The 23,487-nt window shown below is 47.5% G+C and overlaps 1 protein-coding gene across 3 annotated transcripts; it reads right to left on the bottom strand.

The window, feature by feature from the left end:
• Positions 1-581: 581 nt before the first annotated feature.
• On the bottom strand, positions 582-23,103 carry LOC100216918 (uncharacterized). Of its 3 annotated transcripts, NM_001366946.1 has the most exons (8): positions 22,792-23,096; positions 22,603-22,708; positions 22,311-22,453; positions 21,776-21,806; positions 19,390-19,455; positions 2,027-2,130; positions 1,304-1,433; positions 582-1,218 (listed from the first exon to the last, which is right to left on the bottom strand). In NM_001366946.1, coding segments are annotated over exons 2-7 (429 nt in total). In that variant the 5' UTR covers positions 22,604-22,708; positions 22,792-23,096; the 3' UTR covers positions 582-1,218; positions 1,304-1,349. The 3 variants fall into 3 exon arrangements, 2 of the variants coding, with proteins under 2 accessions (NP_001353875.1, XP_035815288.1); XM_035959395.1 differs by lacking the exon at positions 22,792-23,096 and having other exon boundaries at positions 593-1,218; positions 22,603-22,785; NR_159520.1 differs by lacking the exon at positions 19,390-19,455 and having other exon boundaries at positions 620-1,218; positions 22,028-22,453; positions 22,792-23,103.
• Between the last annotated feature and the right edge of the window lie 384 nt (positions 23,104-23,487).

Below are 23,487 nucleotides of genomic sequence, written 5' to 3'. Positions count from 1 at the left end.
GAAAATATTTTATGATGGACTATAGTTAAGCAATGCCCACCAAATATAGAGAGCAAAGAAATTCTCTGACGGTTTGGCCGTCAAGAAAATTGGGCCATAGCAAAAGTTAGTGAACCACCAAATAAAATCGTACAGACACGTCACGCATATGGTCAAAATAAACACGGATTTTGCCATGAGCATTCAAGTTAATAATGTTTGTTCACAATAAATGAGCCCCTCATTGACGGTAGCCATCGACACTGGGCAGCAACTTCGTCGTATGGTTTGTCAATTCGATTCAACGGTTCGGGGACTTGAACAAAACAGAAACAGTGTCTAAAAAGCCAAGACGCCATAATTAGGAATATGGACAGTACGTGTGAAAATAATAACGGCTTAGCCTAAGGGGGTGTTTGGTTTGTAGGGACTAATTTTTAGTCCCTACATTTTATTTCACTTTAGTTACAAAATTATCAAATATAGAAACTAAAACTCTATTTTAGTTTATTTTAGTTTCTATATTTGTCAATTTTATATTAAAATGGAACAAAATGAAGGGACTAAACATTAGTCCCTAGAAACCAAACACCTCATAAATTGCCAAAGAAAATGGACGTGCAACGAAAATATGGAATTTACCAGTATCAGTCTGTCATTTACATTTCGTAATGGAGCATTGAGCACCCGTTGTATTCGTATATCTACATGAATAATGGTCTCATAACATCTCCTGACAACAAATATTCATTACGATTGGGAACATAACCTAAATCCTTACTATAAACATTCCTAGACCAATTTTACTCATCCAAATAACCTGTGGCCTGTGGCTTAGTAAAATTTAAGTCGTCTCCAAAATGTCCAAGACATCACTGCTCTTCCAAACACAATATAAGAGGTATACGTGAATAAAAACCTTGATTCTAATTCTATAACAGGTTACTTTCGGGACAGTAGAACAAAAATACAGTGGTAGTGATCGTTGTGTTAGTAAGAGCGCCGAACCTGCTGATGGTTAAGAAGATATAATTCTGACCCACGGCGCCACATAGGCAGAACAGAAAAATGTCCCAGGCCACCTCTGGGTTCTCCTGGCAAAATCTCAATGCCTCGAAACCATCTGCATATGGCCAGTTACTGAATAGTAATGGCGCAACAAACATAACTACAGCATTATATATGGTCCCCCAGAGGTTCATGCCAAGCATTATATCCCATGGATTAGTCTTTGGGTACCTACAACAAACATTTCTCCTATTTAGAATGATGATCACAATGTTTCATGTAGCCTGGTATCATGAAATAGCCAAGATATAATTACCTTGACTTTATTAAATCTTGGGTCGAGTTAGTATACCCATCAAAAGCTAAGTTGAGGAAGCACAATGTATAGCCAAGAGGTGCATTAGGGTTGGCAAGCTTCTTAACTGTCTTGGTCTCTTGGAGCTTGTCTGATAAGTAGCAGAAAACATATTTTAGAAGTTCAGCACTTGCACAGAGCAGTATAGTTATTAGTTAAAAAGCTAAAGGTGTAATAAAACCAATAGTGATCCAATTGAAATAATGGTATGGCACAAATTTAGATGGTTCTTCTCGTGATGCCATAACCAAAAACCACAGAGTTCTTCATCTAATGATTTGACCAGCCTTGCAAGTCTTATTCCACAAAAAATAAAGGACACCAAAGAATGAGAAAAAAGGTAGACCCAATGGTGGAGGCTCTGGGGAAGGGAAAAACCAATGCAAGCCTTGCTCCGCAAATGCAGAGGCTGCTTAGAACCCACTAACTGGTGACTGAAGAAAAAGAATATAAACTAAATATTTTCAAGGTTTGATTCTAGAATGAAAATTTACCCTAAATGTTTCATATTTAAAATAAAAAATGCCAGTACAAATTTCATCCTGTTTTTGGACTTATTCCAGTATCATCAAGAATATGAGAAGGTGCAAACTAGATTGAGTTAGAAGGCTATCCGATACACTAGAAAAAACATTATCTCATCAGTGTGGCAGTTGATGAAACAACAATTGAGGATCATCTTACCTTCAACAACGCAAAGGAGGACACACCGCCAGCAACAAGAAAGGTACAAAAATACTCTGGAAGTGTGTACTTCACACCATAGAGCAGGGTTCCCATCAGCATTACTGTATATATTGAATTGCTAGTCAGAGGAGAATAATCAAATATGCTGCATGCAATGTTGAGGAAGAATACAGTTAATATTTAGATACATAGAAACACTTAGAGCAACTCCAACCTCTTTATTTTTGTTAGCTAAATTTGGAGTTTCAGCCTTTGTAAAAATAGAAAACTCAATAATTCGATGGGGTAATCCAACAAACTAGCTAAAAACTGAATAGTTACCTAGGAGGCCCATGCGACAGAAGGCCCACGACTATAGAGGGTCATTTGGCACTAACACGATGGGCCAGCCCAGCCACGACACGAAAAAACACGCACAGGCATGACCCGGCCCTACTAGTATAGTGTCAGTGTCTGGCATGGCACGGCTATAGTGCCGTGCCTGGGCCACCATCTCGACCCTACTAGTATAGCTCGCCAAAGGTTGCGAGGCGAGGGGATGGAATGTCGAGCGGGATTGCAAGGGAGGAGTTTACCGAGACCGTTGGAACGGACTTCTACTGATTTTCATTTTTTACCATTGGAAAATGAGTTAGAGAGGCTGTTGGAGTTGCTGTTACTAACCCAACAACTCAGAATAGTTTTGGTATTATAAACTATTGGAATAGTTTCAGTAAATAATGCACATAAGATCCAACAACTCATAGCATACTGGAAACTTAAACAGTTAAATCATGTAGGCAAATAATACACAATGCCATGAGTTTAATTGGCAAAAGAGGTTTACCATAATTAGTATTCACAAAACAGGGTTAAGACCCCGGGCCCGAGCCGCCCCGCGTCCGTTCTTCTCCTCGGCGTAATGGAGCATAAAATGATTGTTTCTTCCTTCCCCCACTCTCTCCCCATTGATGCCGTCGCCATTAATGGCTTTGAAGAACCGCCGGCCGCCTCTCCCTCTCCTCGGTGCCCTCTCCTCTCCCCTGCCTCTCTCTATAAATACCGGCCGCGCCATGGAGCTCTCCTCCCTACCCGAGCTCGCCCCCTCTCTCTCACTCTCCTAGCTCGCCCACGCCGTCGCCGGAAAATTAGAAAGTTGGATTCGAGAGAAGTATGACAAAAAAATTGATAGACACATGATGGTGATAAAGACACTAGATAGATAATTTTATAGTTAATTTTGTTCACAATAGATTTTGGGAATTATTTAGAAGGTTATAATCATAAGTTCATTTTAATAGATATTAGAAGCTTTTCATAACATGGAATTAGTAAATGGTATAGAATTCATGGCAATATAAATATTATAAGTTATTAGATGATTTATCTCCGATTATTATTAATGAGAATTTCGTTTAGCTAGAAAATATAAAACTAAAAGAATATCACTAGTCGTAACAAAAAATAGGTTTTTACTAAGCCAAAATAAAGGTGTCCATAAGTAAGTATAGCACTTAACTTCTTAGAATTAGTAAAATACTTTTTTATATCAAAATAACCATGTTTATATTATAAAAAGCTCAATTGATGATTTATATTGATTCTTAGAATATTAATGTTAGTAGAGTCATGAATGAACCATTTTTAGCTATACGTATAAGTTCTGTTTAGAAATAAAAGGAATAAAATCTACCAGTCTATTATTAGTAATAATTAGTCTTTATTTTCATAAAAATTATTATAGTCACCTACTCATAATTTCATCAATAATTACTCGCATTAATAATCATAATGAATTAATAAGTATTTACGCGTTAAGACGTATTTATGAGTGTGATAAGTGTGATGTATGAATGGTGAATGATTACTCATGTACTGGTCTATGTTTATTTATTTGGCGTACGTATTCTTTTGTATGTGCGATACGCAAATCAATGCTAGAAGTGGACTGTGAGTTAGACGAGCCTAACACGTTCGAGGACCACCCAGGATAACAGTGCAACCACGAGTGCTATCATGGCTCTGGCTTTGGTAATTAGCTTTATATGCTTAGTACCTAGCAACCTTACCTGAAATATGGCAAGCGGCAGCTCACGTTAACATGGGGACTTATTCTTGGCTAAGGTACCTCGCCTAGAGGGCGTCCACACCGACTTGGAAACCTTAGCGGGTTGCTTTGTATTAAGTGTATTTTGTGAAAGCCTCATAATGGATCCCTAGCCATTCACTTGGTAGTTTTTACGGGTCCGATCAACCCAGGCTAGATGGGATACATGGCTTATGAGTAAAATTGTACCACCTCTGCAGAGTGTAAACCCGATATGTCAGCCATGCTCACGGTTAAGAGCAACCTGGACCCTCACATGATAATTGAACTTAAAGATGGACAATAAATCGAGATCTGATGATCTGCCAATGGTTTGCTTAATTGGTTTCACTTAAGTGTTTTTTATATACTCTTATACTTTTTTAAATGGAATACTTGGAATACACACTTATTAGTAAGACAGATGCTGCTAATAAAATATTAACCAACTAAAATGCTTACTGCTTAACCTTAGCCTCACCTTTTAAACTTGTATTAATTTTCCCCCCACTTGCTGAGCTCCGACCATAAGTGAGCTCACCCTTGCTAATATTTTGATCAGGGAGTGATGAAGAAGACATTGATGGAGATTTCGATGAATACTGAGTCTAACGATACGTCGGTCATCTTCCTATGGGAGATTACCCATGTTATTTCCGCTTTACATTGATGATAAATTTTAAGATACTATTATCTGGATGTTGTAATAAAGACTATTCTACTCTCTTTACGCATTTATTGCATTGTCTTTTGATATATTACACTTGCAACGTCAACATATGTGTGGAAATGGATCTTGGCACACATATGCTATGCATTCGGTTTTGCCCCCAGAACCGGGTGTGACAAAAGCGTATCAGAGCTATGCTGACCCTAGGTCGTTAGACTAGTTAGAAATGGAAAGCCTAGTTTATTCAAAACTTGTTAATTTCATTCTTATAAAATTATTTTATCAGTGTTACCTCTTTAAAATTCAACTGAGTTGACATTTCTCTTGTAGATGGTTCGTACTCTCCAAACCACCCGAGTTAACACCAACTACGCCCCTCCGCCACGGCAAGCTTCTGTCTACCCAGTGATAGTAGAGAAAGTTCCGGTGGATCTCCCTCGCATTCGAGTGGAGCACGGAGTCATCCTGGAAGACAGCTCGGAGGAACTTCTGCCGACGCCCACCCCGTTGGCAGAGTCACTGGCCTTCGCAGCTAGGTCATCAACCTCAGCACCGCCTGCACCAGCCGTTCAAGCTCCTGCACCCGGAGGCGACGACCCAGACGACTCTGGGGACGACGATGACGACGACAAAGATGACGAGGAAAACGTCAACGAGGAGGCCAACGATGCCCAGCGGGACTACTTCATGGGGTTTGGGCCTGTCACCGAACATTACACATCAATGTTCGAGACGGGGCACTTCCCCAACCTGCTACAAGACGTGTTGCACGCGTTGGGAACCTACGTCCGATCCTTGTACGAGACAAGGCGAGTGTGCGAGCCTCCCCGGGCTTGCTACTGCATCACTCGCATCCACGTCAGGGTGATGGATGCAGGGGATAGGGGATTCAGGACTCTATCGGCTCATGAGTCCCTGACACCGCTATCCACCTACGCTGCTTCGGTCAGCGACGCTGCCAGACGGACTTTGTGTTCTCTCAGCCATACCTACTGGCAGCAGCTGCATGACACGAGGTTCAGACATCTTTCTCTGCGTCTGAGTGGAGGAAGCCAGACCAACATCGTTCCAGGTGGAGCTGGTGAGGATCGCCTCAACACCCTAGCTGGTGTAGTGGCCGGTCTTAACACCGACCTGGACAGTGCCACCCTGAATCTCTCTAGGGTGCACTTGGAGCTGGAGGATGCTCATGCCAGGATTGCAGCCCTGGAAGCCCTACTTCAAGGACGGGATCCCCCTGAAGCCCAGGTCTCCGCCATGGCGTTGTCCCCTCCCCGCAAGAGGATTCGCTATGGGGAACCCGGATCCATCACTAGGCTGCTTTGAAATTTTAAGTTATAAGTTGTAATAAGATAGTTTTCGCGTCAGACGATGAATACCCTTTTATAAGTTATCTTTATAATAATAACCATGTGATGGTGTTGGTTGCTATGTTTGAGTTGGATTTTTGTTTGAGTGCAATGGTCTTATGGAATAATGGCCATAAGAGCATATAAAAAAATAAACTTAAGCTATTCCCATCAAGAATTTTTATTACTCCTCACTCCTCTAAGAAGTTCACTTTCTAACCAATCAGATGGTGAACGCTCGTTCAGAATCCAACAACAATAGGAACCAGCGTGGTCAACAGATATCACCACCACCACCGAACCCTAACATGGAGCAGTTTATCGCCGCTCAGATGCAGCTTCTTCAGGGACTCACTGCATCTGTTCAACAGATTCAGCAGAACCAACAGCACCAGCAGCAACAGCAGAATGCGCCCCCGACTAGAGATAAACTCAACCCAACCCATCTTTTCCAGGGTGATATTGTATTTCCAGGGTGATATTGTATTTCCAAATCATAATCTTTGATCAACTCAACCCATCTTCTCTGTCTTAGATTGAGTTCTTTCTGAGTGAATATGTATTTCAAGCTTTTGTAGTCCGTGAAGATTTTGCACTTGTTTCCAATCATATAGTGTCTCCAAATATTCAAAGCATGCACTATGGCAGCTAGTTCCAAATCATGTGTAGGATAATCCTTCTCATGCTTTCTCAACTGCCTTGAGGCATAAGCTATTACTTTTTCTTCTTGTATTAGCACACACGTCCAAGGTGTGATGCATCGCAATACACATCAAATCCCTTGTGAATGTTTGGCATTACCAATATTGGTGCAGTGGTTAACCTTTTCTTGAGTTCTTCAAAACATTTCTGGCATGCTTCATCCCACTTAAACTCTTTACCTTTCTCCAGTAGAGAGGTAAGAGGTTTCACTAACTTGGAAAAACCTTCAATGAATCTTCTGTAGTATCCTGCCAATCCAAGAAAACTTCTGATCTTGGACGCATCCTTTGGTTGCTTCCAATTTAGTATTTCGCTTATCTTTCCTGGGTCTACTTTAATTCCACCATCAGTAACAATATGTCCTAGGAAAGCAACTTCCTTCAGCCAAAAATCACACTTCGAGAACTTTGCATACAATTGGTTGTCACGAAGCTTTTGTAAGACTAGTCTTAAATGATCTTCATGTGCTTCTTCATTCGGAGAGTATATCAGTATGTCATCAATGAATACGACCACAAACTGATCCAGATATTCCATGAATACTTTATTCATCAAGTTCATAAAGTATGCTGGTGCATTAGTCAGTCCAAATGACATGACCAAAAACTCATATAATACATATATCTCGTAGTGAAGGCTGTCTTGGGTACGTCTTCTGCTCGAATATTTAACTGATGATATCCCGACCTTAGATCTATTTTCGAGAATATCTTAGCTCCCTTTATCTGATCAAATAAATCTTCAATCCGAGGTAATGGATATTTATTCTTAATTGTTACTTCATTCAAACTTCTATAATCAACACACATTCTCCTCGAACCATCTTTCTTGCTCACAAATAGAACTGGGGCTCCCCAAAGGGATGAACTTGGACGGATGAAACCTTTTTCTAGTAATTCTTCTATTTGTTTCTTCAGTTCAACTAAATCTTTGACATCCATTCTATAAGGTCTTTTTGAGATAGGTGCAGTTCCGAGTAATAATTCAATAGAAAACTCTATATCACGGTTAGATGGCATTGTTGGAACTTGCTCTCAGCAGCAAAGAAGCCAACAAGAGCGAACAGTGGTGACAACAGGGTTGCGTGCTCGGGGGCAATAGCTCTGTTCATCTCGCCTCTCACGGGCACTGTGCGGGGGTATTTATAGGTATCTGAGTGCCCGGCGCCTTGTGTTAAGGACGCATGTGCCCTCAGACACCTAGTTTATCCCCAGAATATTCCCATAAAGCAGGGTTACAAGCTGTAATTACAAGCATGCCTTTACAGATTAGGCCCGTAACACAAAGGCGGCCACGGGCCCGTTACAATGGGCCAGATCACACGTGGGCCTCGGAGCTGAACGAGGCCGTGCAGCGGGATGACTTAGTCGCCGGTCTTCGTCTGGTGCCGAAATGAGCGAAGGGTATCCCTGCCTGTTCTGTCTCTGTCTGACCAGCGGTTATCAGCGAAGGCCTCGAGCGAAGGGTGGCGTCTTTGCCTTCGCCCCAACATTTGCCCTCCGAGGGACCAGTTCGACAAAGTCACCTGGTGCCGAAGACGTCGCTAGATGGCGGAGACGCTGCCCTCGCTCGAAGTGGTTCCGCGGGGGTTTTTGATGTGACCGTTGATGGACGGCGTACTGTTGGATTGCGGGTTTCCCGAAGCGTCGCGCCCTGTCGGATTGCGGGTTTCCCGAAGAGCCGCGCCCTGCCTATAAAAGGGGGCGGGGGTTGGCGCTGTTTGAACTTTGCCTTCCGCGCTCCGTGAAAACCCTAGCCGCCCGCCGTCTTGCTGCTCCTCTTCTTCCGCTGTCCTCTTGCTCGCCGGAGTCCTGGCTCGAGTGAAGCAGACCGCCCGCCGCCGCCGACGGTACGTAGCAATGCCGTCTTCCTCTTCTTCCGCTGCTACTACGCCGCTGGCCGCCGCCTCGTCTGAGGAGACGTTGAGTAGCTTGATGGTGGAGGAGTTGCGCGCCGGCGACTCTGTTGATTTTGGTGTGTCACGGATGACGTCAGCCCGCGTTGAAGATATGCAGCGATTGGGCTACTTTGGCGGCGGAGTTGCTCGTGCTCCGGGGACGGAGGAAGTCCCCGAGCCGGAGGGTGAATTGGTCGTTTTCGAGGCGTTCTTCGCCGCCGGTCTCCGCTTGCCTGCGCACCGGTTTGTTGGCGAAGTCCTGCGTAGATTCAACGTTCAAATACATCAGTTGACACCGAATGCCGTGGTGGCACTGGCGAAGTATGTCTGGGCGACGACTTCGTACGGCGGACAGTCGTCGGTTGAAGTTTTTGCGAAGTATTATTGTTTGCATTGGCAGAAGAGGATGATTGGGGACGAAGTCGCCCAGTTCGGGTCATGCACATTCACGCCGAAGACCGGCAAGACCACAATGCAAGTAGTGGAGTTGGTTCCGTGCGCCCGCAACAAGTGGGGCAATTGGAATGAATTTTGGTTTTACGTTGCTGAGGCTACTGTCGAAGGCCATGAAGGACTCCCTGTGTCTGAGATGTGCTCTCATTATTACTCTGCGTATCCGCCCTTTGAAGTAGCGGAGGAAGATGCAGACGAAGGGGCCCTTCGGTGCGCCGCCGGTCAGAGCAGTGGGCGTGATTTAGTTGAAGAGTTCGTGGCGTACGGGGTGTGGCCCTTGGCGTACGGCTGGGCGCTGGGCGAAGTGTGCCCTCGCCAGATGCCTTTTCACGGAGGAAGGGTGGTGCGAAGCCCTGCCTTCGCACTGAATCTGTGAAACCGCGACCCGACCGCGTTTGTGCGCGATGCGGAGGACGGGGCGGTGCGGCTCGTGGGGCGTTACGTGTCGAGGACGGAAGGCCAGCGCAGCTTTGATATCCGCGGGTCAAATGACCGTTTGAACAGGGTCTTCGAATTAAATCAATTGCCGTACGACGGCTATCCTGGTCAAGACGAAGCGGACCGCCGTGGAAAGAAACCGGCGGTGGAGACTGGAGGCGACCCTGCGCTGGCGGCCGCCCCTTCCTCAAAAAAGAGAAAATTAGGTACTGCGATGGGAGGACTTGGGGTGTCTGATAGTTTTGCTAGAGAGTTAATGAGGACGTGCGCCGCCCCGGGGGAAAGGATGTCTTCGCCCGAGCTCCGGGAGTCTTCGGCTCGGATGCTGAGGGTTACCGGGGGTTGCTGGCCTAGGAATGTTCCTATCCCCTGCGCGGCTGGCGAGGACTGTTTTACATCTCGTATGGTTCGTCGGTGGAGAGTTTTTCCTTACGGACGGAATATCGGTGCTGTTGTGTGGGCAGTGATGGACAAGGATCGCCAAGGTGCGGCGCAAAAACGCCAGGCGACTGTCAGGCTGCATGAAGCTAGGCCGAAGAGGCAGCGGGGGGCTGCGAAGGCTGCGGCCTCCGGCGGAGGCAGGCCGCCGCTGGCGGCGAAGGCGGGCGCCTCTGCTCCTAGCAAGGCGCCGGAGGCAACGGCGGGCGCTGGAGGCTCCAAGTCAACGAAGGTGGTGCCGCCGGCCAACGGAGTGGCGGAGGCCTCGAAGGCGGCCCGAGCGTTGCCGTTGTCGGGCAAGCGCGTTGCCGACTTCGGCACCGATATTACTGTAGACGACTATCTTGGTGGTAAGTCGTTGGCCTATTATTATTATTATTTTTTTTTAAATTCGAAGATGGGTTGCAGGGTCGGACGAGGGGCAGCTTGCTATGGTTGCGCCTGGCGCGGAGACCGCGACGGCGGCCATAGTGCCGAGGGCGAGGGGCGAGGCCCTTGGCGCCGGAGGCGAGGTGTCGGCCCTCGCGGTGGTTAGGGACGAGGCGAGCGCAGCGACCCGCCGGCTGAAGGGAGTGACGGAGGCGCTGAGTCAGGCGACGGAGGCACTGAGTCAGGTCCGCTGAGTTATACTCTCTCCCCCACCTCTTTCTTTTGGGGCAACGGCCTTACGTACTGCGTCGCGGCTTTGCAGGTGGCTGACTTCGCCAGCCGTACTGCGTCGGGGGCCCTCACGGCAGCTGTGTCTGCCGAAGTCGAGAGACTTCGAACACAACATGCTGACGCTGTCCGTGAGAAGTCGGCCTCCGACAGCAAGTGCCGTAAGCTGACGGACAGGGTGGCCGCCCTGGAGAGGGAGAAGGCTGACCTCCGGCGCCAGCTGGCGGCGGAGAGGAGGGAAGCCAACGAGGCCGTCGCCAAGGGGCAGGCTGCGCAGGCGGAGGCCAAGCTGGCGCGGGCGGAGGGCAATCTTGCCAAGGAGCTCGCCGAACATCTGCAAGAGCGGCTCACCGCCCTGGAGGGCCGCGCGAAGGAGGCCGAGGCCGCGATGCATGCGGAGGCCGAACGGACGCGCACGCAGCTTATGGATACATATCGTGAGCTGGGTGCGCGGACTGGTGACTTCGAGGTGCCGGACCGAGAGCCCGGGCTTCGCTGTCTGCAGTGGGTGCAGGAGGAGCTGCTGGAACTTCCAGCCGTCGCGGGGGGGTTGATGTCGTACGCCTCCCTGGTCACCTGCGAGGGGGCGATGAACGCGCTCTCCCGCGAAGGGTGCCGGCACTTCGAGGCCTTCGACCAGGCGGATGAAGAATTTGAGCGAGATATCTATAAGGTCGAAGACCCCATAGTGAAGGAATCCGCCGGGGCCCTTTATGACCGGATGTGGGGTCTGTACGGTCGTGAGGTGGTCAGGGAGCGGGCCGAGACCGCGAGGGCTCAGGTAACGTTGTTGTTTGTTTGGCGTTTGCTGTATGCAGGCTGTGCGTGTGTTTGCTGAATCTGTGTGTCTTGTCCTAGGCGGAGCGCGGCGAGCGGGTGGACGACTTCGGGGCTCTGAACAGCGCGCTGCCAGACCCGGAGCCGACCCTCGCGGAGGCTGTGACTGGGGTCGCCCTGGAGCCAACCCCGGAGACCGCAGCGATCGCGACGGCTGCCCCCACATCCGCTGTGGCCGGCGAAGACCTGCCCCCGAAGGTGGCCGAAGGCGCCCCTGATGCCCCCGCAGCTGCTGTGCCGAGCGCTGAAGATCCCGCGGCGGTGGCGGCGGAAACAACGGCGGAGGCAGCGGCGGAGCCAACGGCGGAGCCAACGGCGGAGGCTCCCGCAGCGTCAGGGCCTTCGCAGGTGGCGTAGTAGGTGTTTAGGGTTGGGGAATTTTTGGATGCTGTGCTGAATTTTGGTTGCTGCGCAGGTTCAAGATTTTGGGCCTGCACACGCAACCGCTACTACTGAGTTTTTGGCGGCTTCGACCGCGGAAGGTGGGAATGAATATGGTGGGTCTGTATCTGAGTTTTTTGATTTTACTGACTCTGGGAGCTCGGTTGAGTGGACTGAGGAGTCGTCGGAGGAGGACTTGGATTATTTTGCGGCCTTGGACGTGGCTGCGGCGGAGGCTTCGCCACACGCCGCGGACGCGCCAGACGTGCCAGGTCCTAGCACCGGGCGCCGACGGCGAAGGGCGGTTGCAAAGCGTAGGGTTAGTGCGGAGGAAGGGGCTAGGCTTCGCGTGAGTGGGGCTGGTCGGCAGGAGCTGTTGTCTTTGCCGGCCGCCGCGGGTATAGGGGAAGGGGAACTGCGAAGTCTTTTTGCGAGTGAGGAGCTTAGGATAATGTTATTTAATTATAGGGAGATGGGAATTATTCCTAAGGTTGAGCCGATGTAGAGTGTGGCGCCCTCGCTTATATATGTGTAAAGGCTTGTAAGATGAAGTTGTGTGCCCTCGCGTGCCTGTGCCTGCGAGGGCGTTGTGTACTTTGTATAGTTTGGTTTTGCTATGCTGGTGTGATTATAGTCGGTCTTAGCGCAGACGGTTTGATGCTGTCGTTTCTGCTTTTGTTGTACTGGTTCGGCTGCGCCCTTAGGCGGCTTCTGCGCGGAGTCTTTGCGATAGACTTCAGGTTTTCTCGCACTTGCTGTGCTTAGTCCGGCTGCACCCTTAGGCGACTTCTGCGCGGATAGTCTTCGCGATAGACATCAGATTTTTTTCGCACTTGTTGTGCTTAGTCCGGCTGCACCCTTAGGCGACTTCTGCGCGGATAGTCTTCGCGATAGACATCAGATTTTTTTCGCACTTGTTGTGCTTAGTCCGGCTGCACCCTTAGGCGACTTCTGCGCGGATAGTCTTCGCGATAGACATCAGATTTTTTTTTTCGCACTTGTTGTGCTTAGTCCGGCTGCACCCTTAGGCGACTTCTGCGCGGATAGTCTTCGCGATAGACATCAGATTTTTTTCGCACTTGTTGTGCTTAGTCCGGCTGCACCCTTAGGCGACTTCTGCGCGGATAGTCTTCGCGATAGACATCAGATTTTTTTCGCACTTGTTGTGCTTAGTCCGGCTGCACCCTTAGGCGACTTCTGCGCGAATTGTCTTCGCGATAGACATCAGATTTTTTTTTCGCACTTGTTGTGCTTAGTCCGGCTGCACCCTTAGGCGACTTCTGCGCGGATAGTCTTCGCGATAGACATCAGATTTTTTTCGCACTTGTTGTGCTTAGTCCGGCTGCACCCTTAGGCGACTTCTGCGCGGATAGTCTTCGCGATAGACATCAGATTTTTTTCGCACTTGTTGTGCTTAGTCCGGCTGCACCCTTAGGCGACTTCTGCGCGGATAGTCTTCGCGATAGACATCAGATTTTTTTCGCACTTGTTGTGCTTAGTCCGGCTGCACCCTTAGGCGACTTCTGCGCGGATAGTCTTCGCGATAGACATCAGATTTTTTTCGCACTTGTTGTGCTTAGTCCGGCTGCACCCTTAGGCGACTTCTGCGCGGATTTGTCGCACGCGAGGGTGGCTAGCGCTTAGCCTCGCGGTGACCTCGGATTGGTCGAATATCGAAGGCCGTCGTCGCGGTCTGTTTTCGACGCATGTTTTTGCGGGGGATTTTTCGCACATATATTACATGGCTCCGCCTCGTTAAAAACCTCACCCCCCGGGAGGAAAAGAGTGCGGGCCGGTACAAGATTGTTTTTTGGCGAATTACAAGGGCGAAATCAGCCCCGATTAGTCAGACAAAAAATTTGCGGAGGTTGTCGATGTTCCAGGAGTGCTCCAGGTCTTCGTCGTTTGGCGTTGTGAGCCTGTAGGCGCTGGGGGATGCTTTTGTCTTGACTATGAAGGGGCCCTCCCACTTGGGCTCCAGCTTTCCCCTGGACTCCGTCCGAGCTGTTCGGACGAGTACGAGGTCCCCTTCGCTGAACTCTCTCGGGATGACTGCGTGGTCGCGCCATGCTTTGGTCTGGGCTTGGTATTTGTTTAGGGCCTGTAGGGCGAAGACTCGGTCTCCGTTAATAAGATCTTTTGAAGTTGGCTCGTCCACGTCGGGGACGGCTGACGGAACTGTACGCGGGGACCCATGCTTTATTTCTTGCGGGGTCATGGCCTCTGATCCGTATAAAAGGCGGAAAGGAGTGAACCCAGTCGCCCTGCACTCAGTTGTGTTTAGCGCCCAGACTGCCTCTGGAGATTGCGGTTCTTGAGGCGCAGGGCGCGCAGCTGTAACTGTTCTTCTGTTGAGACGCCGAGGACCTCGCCGTCCTCGGTGAGATCCGCGCCCTCCAGTGGGGCGAAGCCTGGGGGCGGCTGCGATTGTCCTTCGGGCCCGCAGGTGCGGAAGGTGTCGTCCTCGCAGGTGCGGGGAACATTGTCTTCGGTGGGCTCTTGGTGGGTGGATTGGGTGAGGGCGAGGGCCTTGCCCTTCCTTGCGGCAAGCAGTGCTGCCTTCGCAGCCTCGTCAGCCTTCGGGTTAGCTCTCTTGGGTGCCATCGCGGGTGGTTTGGTCGTAGCACGAACGGTGGGCGCCAAATGTTGGAACTTGCTCTCAGCAGCAAAGAAGCCAACAAGAGCGAACAGTGGTGACAACAGGGTTGCGTGCTCGGGGGCAATAGCTCTGTTCATCTCGCCTCTCACGGGCACTGTGCGGGGGTATTTATAGGTATCTGAGTGCCCGGCGCCTTGTGTTAAGGACACATGTGCCCTCAGACACCTAGTTTATCCCCAGAATATTCCCATAAAGCAGGGTTACAAGCTGTAATTACAAGCATGCCTTTACAGATTAGGCCCGTAACACAAAGGCGGCCACGCAGGGCCCGTTACAATGGGCCAGATCACACGTGGGCCTCGGAGCTGAACGAGGCCGCGCAGCGGGATGACTTCGTCGCCGGTCTTCGTCTGGTGCCGAAATGAGCGAAGGGTATCCCTGCCTGTTCTGTCTCTGTCTGACCAGCGGTTATCAGCGAAGGCCTCGAGCGAAGGGTGGCGTCTTTGCCTTCGCCCCAACAGGCATACCTGTTAATTCCTCCGGAAATACGTCTGGGTATTCACACACTACCCTGATATTTTCCAGGGACTTTTCTTCCAAGTGATTTATCATTTTTTCTCTTTTTGCATTTGTTGGCTTGTCTGTGCTAACTTGGATTCTTTCGCCTTGAGGACTTGTCAACATAATTGTTCCGTTGGCACATTGTATCACTCTATCACAACTTTTCAACCAGTCGCATCCAAGAATCACATCAATACCGTTGGATCCTAAGACCACTAGGTTGACTGGAAAATCTATTCCTTGAATCTTAACATTAACATGGAGGCATGAATGTGTGGCTTTCATGTCACCTCCTGGTGAACTAATGTGTAACATCTTAAGAGGGTGCTTTGATATGTTATGTTTTTTTCCACAAATGACTCAGTTATAAATGAATGTGATGCTCCAGAGTCAAATAAAACTGAAGCAGATATGGAGTTGATAAGAAACATACCATACACCACGTCGGCATCCTCAGGCACTGATTCAGCTGTGACGTGATTGACCCTTACTCTACTCTGGTTCTGCGGAGTCTTGTTCTGTGCAGATCCACGAGCAGGGGTGCTCTGGTCATTCCTCTGGTTGTTGCTCTTCTGAGGTGTCTGTTGGTTGCGCCTAGGGCAATTGTTAGCATAATGACCAAGCTCACCGCACTTGAAACAGCCATTGGGTTGGACTGGTGCGTTGTTGCTTTTGGCCTGCGTGTTCACGACGCCACCTTGACGAGTCTGTGAATTCCCACCAGACCTTTGGTTGGTCTGAGAGTTGTTCCTCTGCTGGTTCTGACTTTGATTGCTCCTCTGGCCTTGTTGTCCAGAGCGTTGCATCTGATAATTGTTTCCACCCTGATTTTTAGAGCGAAACTGAGAACCTTGCGAGTTGTTCGGGCGTGTGTTTCTAATAGATTGACCTTGAAACTTCCTTTTGTGGTCAGACAGTTCCCTTCTTTTGCTCTCAAGGTCAATTGCCTTGTTCAGCAGAGTCTGAAAGTTGGGGAATGTATGACTCTCAATTGATAGTTCAGTGGTCCAATCAATCCTTCCAAGAAACGCTCTTGGCGCTTCTCATCCGTATCCACCTCTTTCGGTGCGTAGCGTGAAAGCTGGGTGAAGCGATCACGCTACTCACTGACGGTCATATTCCCTTGAGTAAGGGTAAGAAACTCCTTTTTCTTCAGTTTCATAATTCCCGAGGGAATATGATGAGCGCGGAAGTTCACTTGGAACTCTTGCTAGGTTATAGTATCTGCATTGGGGTGTGCCGCTGTGAAGGCATCCCACCAGTTAGACGCGGAACCCTCGAGTCTTCCCGAGGCGTACAAGACCTTCTCCCGGTCATTGCACTGGGTGATATCCAATTTCTTTCCGATAACCTTAAGTCAGTCATCGGCATCCAAAGGATCAACCGCATGAGAGAAAGTAGGTGGATGATGGCTCATAAAATCCCGATGTTTATCTCTAACCGGGGGCGCATTCTGCTGTTGCTGTTGGTTCTGTTGGTTTTGCTGAATCTGTTGAACATATGCAGTGAGTCCCTGCAGAAGCTGCATCTGAGCGGCGATAAACTGCTTCATGTTAAGGTTCGGTGGTGGTGGTGGTATCTGTTGACCACGTTGGTTCCTGTTGTTGGGTCCTGAACGAGCGTTCACCATCTGATTGGTTAGAAAGTGAACTTCTTAGAGGAGTGAGGAGTAATAAAGATTCTTGATGGGAATAGCTTAAGTTTATTTTTTTATATGCTTTTATGGCCATCATTCCATAAGACCATTGCACTCAAACAAAAATCAAACTCAAACATAACAACCAACACCATCACATGGTTGTTATTATTATAAAGATAACTTATAAAAGGGTATTCATCTTCTGACGCAAAAACTATCTTATTACAAATTATAACTTAAAATTTCAAAGCAACCTGATGATGGATATGGGTTCCCCATAGCGAATCCTCTTGCGGGGAGGGGACAACGCCATGGCGGGGACCTGAGCTTCAAGGGGATCCCGTCCTTGAAGTAGGGCTTTCAGGGCTGCAATTCTGGCATGGGCATCCTCTAGCTCCAAGTGCACCCTAGAGAGATCCAGGGTGGCACTGTCCAGGTCGGTGTTAAGACCGGCCACTACACCAGCTAGGGTGTTGAGGCGATCCTCACCAGCTCCACCTGGAACGATGCTGGTCTGGCTTCCTCCACTCAGACCCAGAGGAAGATGCCTGAACCTCGTGTCATGCAGCTGCTGCCGGTAGGTATGGCTGAGAGAACACAAAGTCCGTCTGGCAGCATCGCTGACCGAAGCAGCGTAGGTGGATAGCGGTGTCAGGGACTCATGAACCGATAGAGTCCTGAATCCCCTATCCCCTGCATCCATCACCCTGACGTGGATGCGAGTGATGTAGTAGCAAGCCCAGGGAGGCTCGCACACTCGCCTTGTCTCGTACAAGGGTCGGACGTAGGTTCCCAACGCGTGCAGCATGTCTTGTAGCAGGTTGGGGAAGTGCCCCGTCTCGACCATTGATGTGTAATGTTCGGTGACAGTCCCAAACCCCATGAAATAGTCCTGCTGGGCATCGTTGGCCTCCTCGTTGACGTTCTTTCCATCATATTTGTTGTCGTCATCGTCGTCCCTAGAGTCGTCTAGGTTGTCGCCTCCGGGTGCAGGAGCTTGAACGGCTGGTGCAGGCGGTGCTGAGGTTGATGACCTAGCTGCGAAGGTCAGTGACTCTGCCAACACGGTGGGCGTCGGCAGAAGTTCCTCCGAGCTGTCTTCCAGGATGACTCAGTGCTCCACTCGAATGCGAGGGAGATCCACCGGAACTTCCTCCACTATCACTGGGTAGACAGAAGCTTGCCATAGCGGAGGGGCGTAGTTGGTGTTAACTCGGGTGGTTTGGAGAGTACGAACCATCTACAAGAGAAATGTCAACTCAATTGAATTTTAAAGAGGTAAGGCTGATAAAATAATTTTATAAGAATGAAATTAGCAAGTTTTGAACAAACTAGGCTTTCCATTTCTAACTAGTCTAACGACCTAGGGTCAGCATAGCTCTGATATCACTTCTGTCACACCCGGTTCTGGGGGCAAAACCGAATGCATAGCATATGTGTGCCAAGATCCATTTCCACACATATGTTGACGTCACAAGTGTATTATATTAAAAGACAATGCAATAAATGCGTAAACAGAGTAGAATAGTCTTTATTATAACATCCAGATAATAGTATCTTAAAATGTATCAACAAAGTAAAGCGGAAATAACATGGGTAATCTCCCATATGAAGATGACCGGCGCATCGTTAGACTCAGTATTCATAGAAATCTCCATCAATGTCTTCTTCATCACCCTCTAATCAAAATATTAGCAAGGGTAAGCTCACTTATGGTCGGGGCTCAGCAAGTGGAGGAAAAATTAATGCAAGTTTAACAAGGTGAGGCTAAGGTTAAGCAGTAAGCATTTTAGTTGGCCAATATTTTATTAGCAACACATGTCTTACTAATAAGTGTGTATCCCAAGTATCCCATTTAAACAAAGGTATAAGAGTATATCAAAAACACTTAAGCGAAACCACTTAAGCAAACCATTGGCATATCATCAGATCTCGATTTATTGTCCATCTTTAAGTTCAATTATCATGTGAGGGTCCAGGTTGCTCTTAACCGTGAGCATGACTGACATATCAGTTTTATACTTTGCTGAGGTGGTACAACTTTACCCACAACCATGTATCTCATCTAGCCTGGGTTGATCGGACCCGTAAAAACTACCAAGGTGAATGACTAAAGATCCATTATGAGGCTTTTACAAAATACACTTAATACGAAGCAACCCGCTAAGGTTTCCAAGTCGGTGTGGAGGCCCTCTGGGCGAGGTAACTTAGCCAAGAATACGTCCCCATGTTAACGTGAGCTGCCACCACTGCCGCTCCCTATCTTGCCCATATTTCAGGTAAGGTTGCTAGATACTAAGCATATAAAGCTAATTACCAAAGCCAGAGTCATGATAGCACTCGTGGTTGCACTGTTATCCTGGGTGGTCACTTCATGTTTCAATTAATATGAAATAATCTTGTTTAACCATCGGATTAACACCATAATACCAATTTCATTTCTTGAACATTAATATCAAATAATGAGCGACATCAAAATTATCAAGTTGAGTGGTAGCACAAATTTGCGAAGCATAGTATTTTACCAGGATAATCAAGGAATATATAGTTGGTAAATCTAGGAAATTCTTAAATAGGCGAATCCCATCAAATTATGCAATATATCCAAAAAGTAAATATTATTAAATGCATTAATTGGGTACAAATAGAATATGCAGAGGGAGAATACACTTGCCTTGCTCGAACGTGTCCTGCGGGTCGTCCTCGAACGTGTTAGGCTCGTCTAACTCACAGTCCACTTCTAACATCGATTTGCGTATCGCACATACAAAAGAATACATACGCCAAATAAATAAACATACACCAGTACAGAGGTAATCATTCACCATTCATATATCACACTTATCACACTCATAAATACGTCTTAACGCGTAAATACTTATTAATTCATTATGACTATTAATGCGAGTCATTATTGATGAAATTATGAGTAGGTGGCTATAATAATTCTTTATGAAAATAAAGGCTAATTATTACTAATAATAGACTGGTAGATTTTATTCCTTTTATTTTTAAACAGAACTTATGTGTATAGCTAAAAATGGCTCATTCATGACTATACTAACATTAATATTCTAAGAATCAATATAAAATCACCAATTGAGCTTTTTATAACATAAACATGGTTATTTTGACATAAAAAAGTATTTTACTAATTCTAAGAAGTTAAGTGCTATATTTATGGATATCTTTATTTTGGCTTAGTAAAAACCTATTTTTGTTACGACTAGTGATATTCTTTTAGTTTTATATTTTCTTGCTAAACAAAATTATCATTAATAATAATCGGAGATAAATTATCTAATAACCTATAATATTTATATTGCCATGAATTCTATACCATTATTAATTCTATGTTAAGAAAAGCTTCTATTATCTATTAAAATGAACTTATGATTATAACCTTCTAAATAATTTCCAAAATTCATTGTGAACAAAATTAACTATAAAATTACCTACCTAGTGTTTTTATCACCATCATGTTTCTATCAATTTTTTTTGTCATACTTCTCTCTAATCCAACTTTCTAAAAGTCATCGTAAACAAATAACATGACTAATAATGGTGCACTAATTTATCACATATATATCTACCAAAAATCCATAGTGCACATGCGCATGAATTCCGAATCACAACATTCTTATATTACAACACAATAATTATAAAATTCACAAACTGAATCAAAAAGTGATTTCAAAAATACATAAAATTATTTTGTGTCTTCTTCCACCTTGAGCTTGCTCGTGTGAAGGGGGAGAGTTCGATGGGGGTGTCGGCCGAGTGGAGAAGGGCAGGGGCTCGGCGTCGGGCGGCTCCGGCGGGGGCTGCGCGGTCTACGAAGCTCCAGCGACGGCGTGGGCGAACTCCGGCGACGGCGTGGGCGAGCTCAGGCGACGGTGTGGGCGAGCAATGAGAGTGAGAGAGAGGGGGCGAGCTCGGGTAGGGAGGAGAGCTCCATGGCACTGCCGGTATTTATAAAGAGAGGCAGGGGAGAGGAGAGGGCGCCGAGGAGAGGGAGAGGCGCCCGGCGGTTCTTCAAAGCCATTAATGGCGGCAACATCAATGGGGAGAGAGTGGGGGAAGGAATAAACGGTCGTTTGATGCTCCATTACGCCGAGGAGAAGAACGGGCGCGAGGCGTCGCGCGGGGTGGCTCGGACACGGGGTCGGGTCGCGACGGCGGCGCGACAGCCTGGGCGCGGGGAAGAGACGCCCACGGGACCCTAGCCAATGGGGCCCGCGTGGCAGGGAGGGGAGAAATCCATCTGGCGGCGGCGGCTGGGGAGGCAGGGGAGGGCGCGGCGCGGCTATTTTGCCCCAAGTGGGCCGTTAGGGTTAGGGTTAGAGTTTCTTTTTTTCTACTTCTTTTCTAATTTCAAAATATATTTATAAATAACCCTAAAATTCATAATAATTATACTAAAACTATTTATAACTAAAATATTTATTTTTGGACTAATAATTATTATATTATTAAATTGGATTTTCATTAAGAAGGAAATGCTATTAAAAATCCAAAATCAAACATGAGCAAACAAAAATTATTCTAAATGTAAATAAATAACCAACACTTGAATGAAAAATTTATTACCATAATTATCATAATAACTAAATGCATTATTTTTAGTTGATGTTTTAATAGTGTTACAAACTCCCTCTTTACCTCTTCTTATCTTCTAAACAAACAGCCCAGCTAGGACTTATCCTTTGTGGCGCCTGGCATACTGCCGGCCCACAAAGGTGTCTACAACACGGAGGCAATATAATATCTTACGATCCGTAGTAAGCACATTGAGCCAACATGAATCTCAATAAAAATATCCCCATCCTTATTCTTGCTAATGCAAAATTATAATATTGTTGAGCAGGGTATGTCTCAACTTAAAAAAAGGCATTATCTTTCGCTGCACTTTATAGCTTTATTTACTCATCAAAATAAATTAAATTGGACTGTCCAAGAACAAAAGAACAAGTGACCCTGGGACTCAATGTACACTGCCAATACTTTTATGTAGGGATACACATATACTATGCAGTGTGTTTAAGTAAATGTAAACTTACCGGGGATCATCTTAGAAGATTTTGCCAACACCTGTTCACACCAACAGAAATTAGTCAGGATTGCGTAAAGAAACCTCGCGCCACACATTTTCGAGCTTGTCAAGAGAAAAAACAAATTCGTTGAGCAAGAACGATGCTTGGATCAATGCTCTCTGCAATAAGATAGCTACCACGATCCAACTCTAAGAATTAGTTGCTTTATGGATTCGTTTACAAGATGTAAGGTTACATTCTGAAATACAAGACAATCACCTAGAGATGGATTGCCGATGGTCGATACCGCACACGCTCGCCAGTCGCCATATCGCATACAATCCAATCTATGCAATGTTCTTCCTAAATGTTCACTTGAGGAAGCACTTCCAAAGAGCTCCCTATATAGTCAATTAACTCTATCGGAACATCTCAATCCATAAGCGTCAGTGACAATATTACCCATGTGCCCGCGACAGGAACCTAACATTAACATGACACAATGTCCGGGACAGTGCATATAACAACCAAGGTGAGACGGCAATAGCAGGCGGAACCAAACCTGAGCCGGATAGTTAATGTACTTGAGCGCCTCGATCCCCATGGTCGGCCCGATGGTATTGGTTACGCTGACGCCCCAGTACTTCGATAGCGGCGCACGGCCGTCGGAGCTACTCCCGCTCCCGCTCGACCACAACTTAATCACTGGAAAAGCAGAAGAAATGTCAGGAACCCTCGTATGCAGTCGCCACCCACGCAGAGGAGACGGAACCGATCACCACGAGTCCACGACGTTACGCGAAATGCGCAATCAGACAGCCATGCGGCGCGAGAGGGAGGGAGTGAGCTCTCACTTAGGAAGGACCAGACGAAGCATACGACATTCTGCGCGAAGTTGAGGAACGCAAGGTGCTCGAAGCCTCGAACCGCCGCGCCTCCGGCCTGAACCGCTTCGTGGATCTGAGGACAAACCCAGCAAACTGACCCCCAGCTTGTAATCGTCTGGCGGAGTTCGGACGGCATTGGAAATAGAAAGGGCTTACAGAGTCTCCTGGAGGACGCCCTGGTAGATGTAGGCGGACCAGATCCCGGCGACACAGAAAGCGAGGACCGCCACGCGCCCCGCCATGCTTCCGCTGACGCCGACGACACGGTCGCGGGGGCGGGGACGGACGACGCCGTTGGCACCGTCGGCGCGGCCCCGGCGCGCGGCGGCCATGGCGTCGATTCGCCCGCCAGCGATGGCGAGGGGTCAGCAGAATCGGCACTGGTGGCGATTCGATGCGCGGTGTACCGGCGGCGGTGCCCGGTGGTCGCCGAGTGGAAGCGGGATCGCGTGTTATAGAAGCAGTAACCGTCGGGAAGGAGCGAAGATCACGTAAGAGAGGTGTAAGAGAGGTGACGTGGCGCAGAGCGATTGGAGCGAGCATGCCAGCACAGACGCCCCCATTGATTAGCCTATAATTTCTTTCTATATCAGCGACCAAGAATGCAGCACCAACGATTTTAGTCTGATGGTTAATTTAACAGACGTGACTCTCTTGACTTTGATCGAACTATCGATTCCAACAACGCTAAGCGTCATATTGGTCTTTACTATTTTATCATCTGGCCTCCCTAATTTTCTGTACAATGAATAAGGCATTGAATTCATGATCGCTCCTCCATCTACCAACATTTTAGCAATTGGTATTTCATCGATATGACCGCGCACGAAGAGCGATTTTAAATAGTTGACC

Source organism: Zea mays, chromosome 6 (assembly GCF_902167145.1).
Source record: "Zea mays cultivar B73 chromosome 6, Zm-B73-REFERENCE-NAM-5.0, whole genome shotgun sequence".
Lineage (NCBI taxonomy): Eukaryota > Viridiplantae > Streptophyta > Magnoliopsida > Poales > Poaceae > Zea > Zea mays.
The sequence above is the reverse complement of the archived record's forward strand: the minus strand, read 5'-3'. Positions and strand labels throughout refer to the sequence as shown.